This window comes from Phaethon aethereus (genome assembly GCF_964289735.1).
Source record: "Phaethon aethereus genome assembly, chromosome: 4".
In the NCBI taxonomy this organism is placed as follows: Eukaryota; Metazoa; Chordata; class Aves; order Phaethontiformes; family Phaethontidae; genus Phaethon; species Phaethon aethereus.
The window spans coordinates 48,943,048-48,954,130 of NC_138578.1; the positions used below are offsets into that span (position 1 = coordinate 48,943,048).

At 39.0% G+C, this 11,083-nt stretch overlaps 1 protein-coding gene across 2 annotated transcripts in view; it reads right to left on the reverse strand.

Moving 5' to 3' along the window:
* The window catches only part of ACSL1 (acyl-CoA synthetase long chain family member 1), a gene marked incomplete at both ends in the record, with an annotated part of 33,664 nt that extends 23,409 nt beyond the window's left edge, over positions 1-10,255 (reverse strand). The window contains 4 exons of one of the 2 annotated variants that reach the window (XM_081998766.1): positions 1,656-1,757; positions 3,057-3,121; positions 3,501-3,615; positions 10,061-10,255. In XM_081998766.1, the coding sequence (XP_081854892.1) occupies positions 1,656-1,757; positions 3,057-3,121; positions 3,501-3,615; positions 10,061-10,255 (477 nt within the window). The remainder of the gene's footprint in view (positions 1-1,655; positions 1,758-3,056; positions 3,122-3,500; positions 3,616-10,060) is intronic. The other variant, XM_081998767.1, reaches the window with a different exon arrangement.
* Between the last annotated feature and the right edge of the window lie 828 nt (positions 10,256-11,083).

Consider the following 11,083-nt stretch of genomic DNA (forward strand, 5'->3'; position numbering starts at 1 on the left):
TGGGGATGTCACAACACTCATCCAGCAGTTTTCAGCAGGGAAAATCCCAGATTTAAAATTGCTGGTTTAAACAAGTCTTTTCAGCTCATTCCTGACCCAACTCAAAGCCTGCTGGAGCAATGCAACTCAAGCACATTTTGCTCTTGGATCAGAGAGACAAATCACACTACCGTGCTCTCCTTCAGAAAATCCACTGACCCAGCAGTCAAAGACTCTGCACCCAAACTGGCGTAACACTAACATCAGGCTCCTTTTCTACTGCCAGTTATAAGCACAGAAGACTGAACTAGAGACCCTGTAACACTATGTCATTTAATGGCTTCTTAGTTGGAGGCGTCCCAGCTTTTATTACAGAAATAAAGCTATAACTGTTAGAACTGGAATTCCAGCAGGAAAATCCAAAACAGCAAACTATTGCAGATATAGAAGTCTGGAAAAGTGTTGGGTTTTTTCTTTATCTGTCTGTGCAAGGCTAGAGTTAGGGGTTTTTTTGTGCTACGGGTTGGAGAGGAAGAAGGTGATCAAGGTCACTTGTCACACAACTTGCTTTTTAATGACAGCAAGAAAAGTTTAGCGACAAACTGAAATCAGAAGGGATCCAACAGCAAGCTGTTGTCCAGCATGATCAAGACATTGATACAACTTCTAACCCTGTCAACACTGTACATGTCTCTAAATAATGGCATCCAGCTGGGAGTGTTTAATCAAGAGGCACAGTATATTTTTGACAAAACTTAAGAACACGTCTCCTGACTTAATACAGGTTTGGATTGAACTAGCTTAATGCAGCAAGTACCAGCTGAGGCTACTAAGCACATAAACATAGTTTAGAGAAATTCAGTCCTATTCAATAGATTTAACAAACAAGTCTGGAGAATAAACATTCTAAAAATATTATGAAATATTCAGTAAAACAGCAATCTAGAACCACTGCTATGTTAAAACAGATAGACAATAGTTAATCAATCTAAATATTCCATAGTTGTCTCAGGTTCCTAACATCATTTTGTTTTGTCAGGTGATCTTTAATTATGTCACTTTTAGTCTTTCTGCCCCCTTAAACTGCAATTAATTCTTAATTTTTGCCTACATCAGCAGTTCTCCCTCCAAGAATCTTTTTGCCCGGGGCCTCTGGCAGAGACAGAACTATCACCTTTAGCCATCTTCTGTTTGTCTAAACATTTAATCACTAATTGTTTCTTTGCATTTGAAGGGTTTAAACACCTCCTTGTGACTTCTAACCACTTTCAATTATGTTGTAATCCAATGTCACTTTTTAAGAGAAAGCAAATGGTGATTACATTCACCAAGTACTGTACTAGCGTCCCATTAAACAGGCCTCCTCTATAAACTGGAAAAAGGGGAAAAGTTCTTCTGGATTCTGATTTTTCTTCCTGATCTCCAGCCTCCTGCATTCAGCTCTGGCAGCCAAAAAACAATATAAGACACTAACAGTTGTGTCAAATATCAATTTTGGCTCTTAGCTAAAGATGCCATGTTTATGGCTTGCGGGTCAATGTCAGCCTTTTAAATCCTTTCCCAGCACCAAATGAACTTATTTGGGAAACTCAGTACACTGCCAAAAAGCAACAGATTTAAGAGTGGGACACTTCAGTAACAGCCAGACCACAAATAGACACTGTTAATTAAATTACCTCAGGTCTGTTTTGTGAAAAGATTCCTATATATTGAATATGAGATGGTTTGAAGCCTCGGTGGAGTAATGCAGAGCCCACATACTCTGCTCTGTCTGAAACCTGGAGGGGCAAAAAAGAGAAAACAAAAAAATTGAGAGCAAGCTCATCAATACACACCCCTCAGAACGTGATTTTACCTTAAGTCTTACAAAAAGACCAATAACTGGTATTAAGTAGACAGAAGTTTTCTAGGCTATCTTGGATGTTCTCTATGACTTTGATAACCTAAAATATTGCAGTGCCACTACACTGCACTGATCATAGCCACTATACTTGCACTCCATATGCAGCAGAAGAAACACTTTACCCAGTTGAACTTGAGCGTTAAGCATAAATTTAGGTGTTAAGCTCACATACATAGATCTGTTTTGCTGTGTCTGTATTAAAGCCCAGAAGTGACCCTGGAATTATTCAGCATTATATTTCTGCTCAATCACAAGCACTACATACGCCATCCTCCTACTTCATTCAGTGGCTCTGGGAATAGCATTTCTCCCTTTCAAAAAGGGGGAGAATAAGAAGGCAAAACCCAGCTAGTTCTATATACAAAGCTTAGGAAGGCAGTTTCCTAAATTCTTTCCATATAGCACATGACCTGAATCCATATTAATCACATGACACAAACCAAAAAGCTTTAATAATAGGAGGTTGTACCTAACAAGTGCCCAGCAAAATCACCCTGGAAAAAGTGAGTTCTGCTACATACAAAAAGTGTTTAATGACCTTAACAGTATGCAATAGGCAATGTTTATGCAAATTTGAAGACAATAACTGATTAAACCAGGAACAACTCAAAAGTGCACAGCTGTTTGCAGAGATTTGCATAAAGATATTTTTAGCAATCACAAAGGACCATGCTACTAGTTAGAAGCATATCTGTTAACACCCATACAACCATCATTCAGCACTATGGAGACAAATCGTCAAGAAGCACAAATAACACCTGTAGATAGGACTTTTCCTAGTGTAAAACAAGCCTCCCAGAAGCAAGCACCTAAAGTAGTACGAGTCTGAATCCCTGAATACTACTTCAAAAATGCAGCCCTGCAGAGGCAGTGTCCAAGTTCTAAACAATTCAGCAATGAGATGCTAAAAAGCTGCCAAGATAACCCCAAAAAATTCTGAAATAAAACCATTAAACTACATAAGTACAGGAGATACTCTGTTCTTCTCCCCCTTGCACATATCTGAGGCTGCTCGTTTAAGATACTCTAATAGGAACTAGAAGCTTTCACCAATATTCTCCTACTACTTTAACTCATCTATAAATAATTAGTATTTGTTATATCACATTACTGGACATTGGATCAATGGTCTCAGCAAGCAAAAGCAGATCTAGCACTAAGAGAGACTACTTACCTCTTTATAGGAGATCCACTCATACGGCTGGTTTGGTTTTCTAACACCTAGACATGGACCATTATCTAAAAAATTATAATCAAAAGTTACTCAAAATTTAACCCCCAACTTCTCTATCCTGACACCAAACTACACTCAGTGTTAAGCCTCTAGATTCTTCAGAGACACCTTCAGAACACATTTTTTTTAAAGGGAGCCAGGGAAGGAAGCTGGGGAAAGACATTGGGGCAACAAGGTTGCTTTAGGCTAAGGAACACAGCACTGACATTATTCACACAACTCTGCTTCATAAGAGGTCACAGTTAAGTTTACCTTCAAGACAGCTCACATCCAGTACATTTATCATATTGCTAGGCAGACATCCCCTAACCCCAGCTGCACGTCAAAAGAACCCAGACCTTTAGTTCTGACATACTGTTGAAAAATTTTTAAAGTTAAACTTACTTGATACTTGCACACCCCTTTGGAAGATATCATAAACTGTTCTCACATCATCATAGTAGTAAATCAATAGTTCATCGCTGTTAAGAAGAGAGGACCTTCGAGCATGCTCACCACCCTAAGAAAACCAATTAGAAAGGTTTAGACACATTTGTTGGTTGTAAACAAACAGGAATTTCCTGAAGGAATAAGAATACCTCATCCATTAAGTTTTGTTATGAGCCTTGGAAAATTCTGCTTAAGAGAACTTCAGTTCTTTTCACCACCAGGGGAAAAGATCTGCAAGGTTTCCTAGGATGTTGTTTAAAGAGTCAGACTGCTCCCTGCATTACTAAAAATCTGTCAGGCAAAAATCTTATTCCTCAGCTACCTGTGACAGCACAGAACAAATGAGAACCACAAAATGCCCTCTGACACTCCTTACTAAACACAGGTTTTTTATTAAGAAATATTTTACTCTATTATTGCAGTATATAGTATAATTAATTCCATCAAGCTTTCTGAATCACTCCAGCCTTGGAGCTCTCTAGATACAATATTAATGCTGAGATCCTAATCTACTTTTCTAATTAAGATTATAAAATATAATCACATTTCAAACTATGGTTTCAAAACCTAAATTATTTTAAGGGCCAACAACACTCTAAAACAGGTGTTCTCCTAAATAAAATATTCTACACCTGATCAAAATTTGAGTCCTTTAATCCAATTTCAAGTTCCATCTTACAAAAAAAGGCTTCCTCCAATCTAATTAGAGGCAGTCAAGACACACTACCTTGAGGATTAAAATCACTGTTTTTCAGCAGGTACACATTTACATAGGCTACAACTGGAAGTCAAGACAATACTTTAATCATTTGTAGTTTTAACATAGCCTTTTGAAAGAGACTGATTAAAATCAAGTTTCACAAATTGCAGTTATGCAATATTATTGGGCCACATTTATTAGTCCTGCTATGGTGACAGACACCTTACAAGCAAGTTGTTAGCAGGAAGAGCCTCGCTGGTTAAACAGAGGGTCTTGGATAAACATTGTATAAGACTTTCTCTCAGTGGGTATAGTCAACTCCTGGCTCTTTCAAAGAGAAATTCTGTACCAACTAAATCTGTGACTGAATTCTGACATCATCCACAATGTTAAAAACCTATTCATATGCAATCATAGGCTCTTCCCAGCCATTGGTTTATTTTCCTGTTTCCAAAGTACCCTGGAAGACCAGAGAGCATCTGTTCATGTATAAGCCAAATGCAGTTTTATCTACAGAAGATGTCATATTGCCCGTGTCCACAGAAAAGAGCTAGCACATTAAAGGCATGTCAGAGAGGAAAAAATATTTTTAACACTAAAACAAGTCTAACTTGTTTTCACAAAATGCTATGTGCAATGCACTGCTTGCCACTCCTTTGACAGTAAGCAAAAGCCTACACTGTGAACATGACCCAGAACAAGTTAATGACTGGCTTACCTCTAAAAATTTGTAACATTAGAAATTCAAGAGCACACTTGCACTCAAACCAACATCTACTCTATGGAAAATTAACAGATCACTAGTACATGTCTCTGCCTAGGAAGAAAAGCAAGACTGCTTACGTTAGTGCACTGGTTTCACAAATCTTGGATAACCAAGGTTAGCATCTAGATTTTCAGTTTTACCACCTCTGGAGCTAACCCAAGGAAGATCACACAATGTAGTTTATAAGCACATTCATAGGTAACATCAACAAGTTCAATGCATCAGCACCGTGTTTGATGTGCTACAATTCCTGTCAGGTGAAATATCGTGTCTTAAGCCATTACTTGGCAACAGTCAAGAAATATTTGTTTTCTCCTCATCTGAGCTACTCCTGTTTTGTTTACACATCCTATTACTCAGCACCACAAAACACCATTTTTGCAGGGCCTGAGGCACTAACCAAGTTTGAGGATAAGACTTGTCAGACAGCACACTGCTTAAGGAGACACTGCACTGTCATTCTGAGAAGGAAAAACCTCTAACAGACTACTATTGAAGAGACCCCATGAGTTCTCATGAGTTTTCAGTAAAGGGAACCATAACCAACTTACGGTTCTGCTTACCTTACTCTTTTTCCCCAAAGTAAAGTGAAATTAACTGAATTTCCAACAGCGCTAGAGTAACAGTTTTGCTGAAGAACACCCAGCTCCTTGTGTGAAGGCCATTAGGAGTTCAGTGTTATTCTTCAGAGATGCAGTGAAATACACCTGAATATACTGAAGATCATTTAGACCTTACCTTAGGCTCCCATTTGAACTCACCTACTAGGCAATGTTATGATTTTACAATGTTACATTTTGCTTCAGAGTAGCAAGAACTACAATTTTAAGAGCCTGTCCAAAGGGTCCTTATCCAGAATATTTGTGCACTATCAGCAAAAGTTCTGTTTACAGCCAATTTTTTTCTAAAAATCACTGGTCACTACAACCAAACATCTGAATCTCAGGGCTGGAATGTTTGGCTGATTTCATACAAGTTATTTGAATGGGATTTAACAGATCTGTCCAGTACAAAGGTAAGCACTCAAAAGGGTTGTCAGTTTTATCGACATGTTTCTTCCATTGCCCAGCCAGGCAATAAAGTCTTATTAGTGTGAGAACAGCAGCTGATTACTCATGTAAGGCAGCCCTTGCAGGAGCTCAGGGAGTTGCAAGAAGCTGACCCATTACACAGCAAGTGCTGGACATCAAGTAAAGCCTTGGCATCAGTTCAGAATGGCAGCAGCTGAAGGAAACAGATTCATTCTACAAAGACATTTATTACTCTATCAATGCCTGTTTGGGTCACATAAGATGCTGCTTTTGTTCAAGTCATGGGTTTGCTTCTTGTTGACACAGGCTTCTTCAGATTAGCAGTACTGTCAAAACACACTGTTGGCTCCACCATGCCTTGGAGTCAAGGGACCCAATTTCCATTATCCTGAGGGGGAAAGTACACTAGCAAGTAGTGCTTAGGTCACCAACATGCATATTCTGAGCAGCAAGAAGCTAGAGTTTTTAGACAGCCATATAATTTTAAGCATGCTAATCCCTAGGTAAGCACACAACAACTAAACTCGTTCACTTAATAGCAAGACATGTCTTGTCTTTCAAGAATCACTTGATTAGACAAGTACAAGCTAGAGTTCTGGTAGTGTATCAGGAGAATGCAAGGAGGTTTCAAAGTTTTCATGAGTTGAATACCTCTCCCCATATTTTAATGTCTTGTCTTAAAAGCCAGAGTGAAATCCAAACTCTTACTACTAGAAAACACTGACATCCTACTGTTTATTTATATGCTATCCTTCTACATGCTTTAACAGAATTTGAGCCAAATGGAAGTATTTGGGTTTTTAAAGCAAGATGTAATATATTTGACAGCCATACACCTGGACTCACATCAGTAGCCAAAGTTGTCAGCTACTAATCACCAATGGGAAGAGCAAATTGGAATAAGACAGATCTAGATGTGCCTAGTTACAGGCATTATTAAGGGTGTACAAGTTTTGCAAAAAAATGGACTAATGCCCTATTTCTACCATTATTGAAGCATTGAAATTCTTAATATAGTGCATGATTGAGTACAGCATGAGTCTCAGCAATGCAGTCCCACACTAATAGGACTTTCTTTATACTCTTCATTAATCCTGTCTCTCTTCCTACAGACAAGGGATTCAAGTGGATCCTGAAAGATCTTCACATATACCTCTGAGAAGTTCCCCTGAAGAAAGATCAGTTTGGGAGCTTTGAAGACAAGTTTCTTTCAGTGAAATGTAACTGTAGTATGCATAAAGATCACGCTCCACATCTTTTAATTGTGGCATCTGCTCTAGAAGAGCTGATACTTTCAGTAACTCTTTGTACTGACACTCAACTAAGCGTGCAATCTTTATGCTCACTCAGTGATGGTTAAAATGGGTCACTGGGTGCTGGCATACCAAATCAAAGCTTTCCAGAGATGGGGAGTGACCTGGAACAGCAGTAAATAGGATCTTTTTTCTCCCATATAAAGTTATGGAGATTAGCAGAACATGTAGAAACCCTACTCCAGTCACTGACTTCATTTAACTTTTTTAGAGGCCAAGGAAATAAGTCACAAGTAAGAATTAAGCAGAAGCTTATTTACAGTTCAGAATTATCATTGATGAACAGGTAGACCAGATATGAAAACAGCAGAGAATAGGAATTGCCTTCTGCCATGTCTTTTTTGAAGTACATTGCTTACTCCCTAGACCTTTTAATATTGCATTGCTTAGCCAGAAAAAAAAAAAAATGTTAAGACATAATTTGAGAGCAGTATTTGATATTTTTTTTTCTACGGAAGTGAAACACATGTATCAGAATGCAGTAAGTGAAGTGAAATTCTAAGCAAAATGTAGCAAGAAACTGAATCCCAAGCACTATATTACACTCTTGTTACTGTTAATAAGTACTATTTCTAACAGACACTTGAAACTTGCTTCAAAGCATACATTCTCATTTGATTAGTTTGGTACAGTTCACAACATTAAGGGCTATATCTGATGTCTCAGTAAACAAAACTAGATAGATCTTGCTCATTTCAACACATTCTCAAAGTTTGAGCTCTTATTATCAAGACATGCTAACACACTCATATGTTTTTCACTTAATTACTACTGTTTAGTCTTCCTATTAAAATGTATTTTCTGAAGAGGCAATGAAAAATAATGCTGTTATACCTATCTTGCTCTGATCAGAGATCTGATGTTAATTAGTACAATATGGATCAATGATGCATTAAGTTGTTTAGGTGAGTCTCATAATACCAAACAATGATTCAATCATGGAATCCAGCAGTGATGAACAATTCAGCTTGAAGAGGTAAAGGCAATGAACTGAGACTGCTGTCAAGAGCCTCAAGCAAATAAACATTTATCACTGTTTTTATGGCCAGTTAAGAGCCACAGTTTTACCATCTTCCAATGCAAAGCCCCCCAGATTTGCTGAAGTCTATACTGACTAGTGGGGTCCTCCACAGCTCAAAAGCTTTCACAGCTAGTTTATTCCAGACACCAAACAGGCTGCTCTACAACACTACACTACCCACTGTCAGGCTGCTTTCAGGATTGGGAAAGCTCACCAGCAGAAGCAAGATCTAACCTCTGGATCATTACTCAACATGTATTCCTTGAAAAGAGGTATTTTTGGCAATTATCACATTGCTGGAACATATTTTTGTTTCCCCTTTGTGTGCTTAACAGCAGACCATTACTTGCTATAGTAACATGACATGCCAGTAAGCCTACTGTATACCATACTGGGAAGAAGATTAGGAAATAAATGCTGCTAACTAAACTTTTGAATGAAGGGGCCAACTAATGCTTCATTCTTCAATGTCAGTATCATGAAATATTGCAAAGAAAGTGACTGATTTGAGGCTATGACAGGAGTTTGCTTTGCTGAAGTTCATGAAAGTTTACCTACTCTGCCACATTTCTTTACATCAGTTTGTAGTCACACGTACTCTTAAACACAAGAGGTCATGTTAGTTGCATTTGATACAGGACAACTAGATGCAGTTTAGCCACACAAAAGAATGGGCTGTAAAGGGAGTTGCAAGTATACATAAAAAAAGTCTATAGTGGTAGTTTGACTACCAAGAGTAATGCAAGAAACTGTCAGCCTTACAATCCTACATTTTGCCATTATCTCCCTTGAAGATCACACCCTTTCAAAGCTGTCTCCTTCCTTCAAAAGGAGGAAACACCTTGTCTGCCCTGAAGAAATACAGGGGCACTCCTGAAACAGTAAAATAAGTGGTAAAACCTTGACTCTGTAGCAAACAGGGGAATTGGTATAACTGCTGCTCAGGAAACCCTAGCCATGTAATCAGTCATCTATATTTGCTTCTAAGCAACGGTTCCTCCCAGTCAAACTTTCCATATTTGACTTCACTATTAAAAAAACACCACCTAACAGCAACTGTCTGCCTCTAAAAAGCACAAGACAAAAGCTAAGCTAGCATATCCAGAGTTCAGCAGGTGGTTGCTTTAATTTCAGTTTGCTCTATGGCTGAGATCTCTTGGCAGGACTAATATATCTTTCCACAGATCATCTGAGGACAGTTAGTATGTTCTTCATGCCTGTAACCCAATACAAAGTCTCATCTGTCAGCTATTATAAGCTAAATATTAGAAGAGAAAATTATTAGCCTAATCAGTATATACTAGCATACATACTCTGACCCCAAGACCTAATTTAATAGGTCATCATGTAAACATGTGGCCAGGAATTGAAAACTACACTGTGCCAATTCCAACATTGACAAGTTTCCTACCACCAGTCAGAGCAGAAGCTCAGTTTTCTCAGGCCAAAGTCCTTCTCCCATGCTAGTTACCACTACGATGACCTCAACCCTCAAATTGGTTTTCAGATTCAGAAAGCCAGAAACCAGGGTTCAAGCCATATTTCAGAAAAAACCCAATATGCTCTGAAACGTATTTCCTTCCACACTACAAGTTTAGAAACACTCATGTAAGCGAGTGTTTGGTCTCAGAGATGCCTTCAAGCTTCAAAATTCAGCAAACAGCATCCATCAAGTGACACTTACCTCTACTTCCACGGACTGCATTGCTAAATCACATGGTGGTTTTAGTGCTTTTGGTCTTGTTGCATACCAGTAGGTCGTGAGAGCTGCGAAAGCACCAAAGCCCATCAGCGTATTTGTCGGAAGGGTGCGCACATACTGTCTGACATCTCCAAGTTCTGGCATGCGTAGGTGTCTAAACAACTCATGTGCTTGCATTGCAGTTCAGTGCGTTCAAACTGATGCTGGAATCTGTCAATAGGAAAGGAAGTTATAAAGAAAGATTTGAAATCCCCTTACGATTCACTGTTGTTGTAGGAGAGCAATGTATGCTTTGTCCTGCTAGCTTCCCACTATCAATGGCAGGCAATACCTTTAGAATTCTGTGCTGCCATTAAGTAAGCAAGCAATTACTAGTTTTACTCAGAACACTTTGGGCTGACAGGAGGCAGTTTCTCCAGGGTTTTAATATTGCTTTTAACAGACACTGCATTTTAACAAATCTTTAGCCTTTTTCTGAAGGACAGCATTTCACAAATGCTAAAGAGTTAGTTGAAGAGTAGCTGTACTATAAGGCTGTTTAAACAGTAAGTGTCAAACAGGGAAGTCAGGGAGCAGGAGGGCAGGCATATAAGATACTGACTTGCATGCATTAACCTAACAGCAAGCATCCTAATCCTACAGTAACGTAAGAGAAGCAGCATTTTTTCATCATAGTCCAGTACAATAAACTCACTCCCTCTTTTCTACTTTCCCCTTCAATCAAAGCTCACTACAGCAAGCTGCCTTCACAGCCAATATCCTCCCATAGCTTCTTTACGCTAAGCAAGCTTCCTATTTCTCCCAGCACCATGCCAGCAATTTATCTCTGGTCATGCGGCAGACTAAAACAGCCTCCAAGGAGGCCCAGGGCAGCAGCACACAGCAATATAATCAAGCACAGGAAGCACATTTGATTTGTCACGTTCACACAGAAGGAAGAGCCGCAAGAGGTTGCTCCCCGCCAGCTCCCACTGACATGGATATTCCACAGCAAGAACCAGCTGG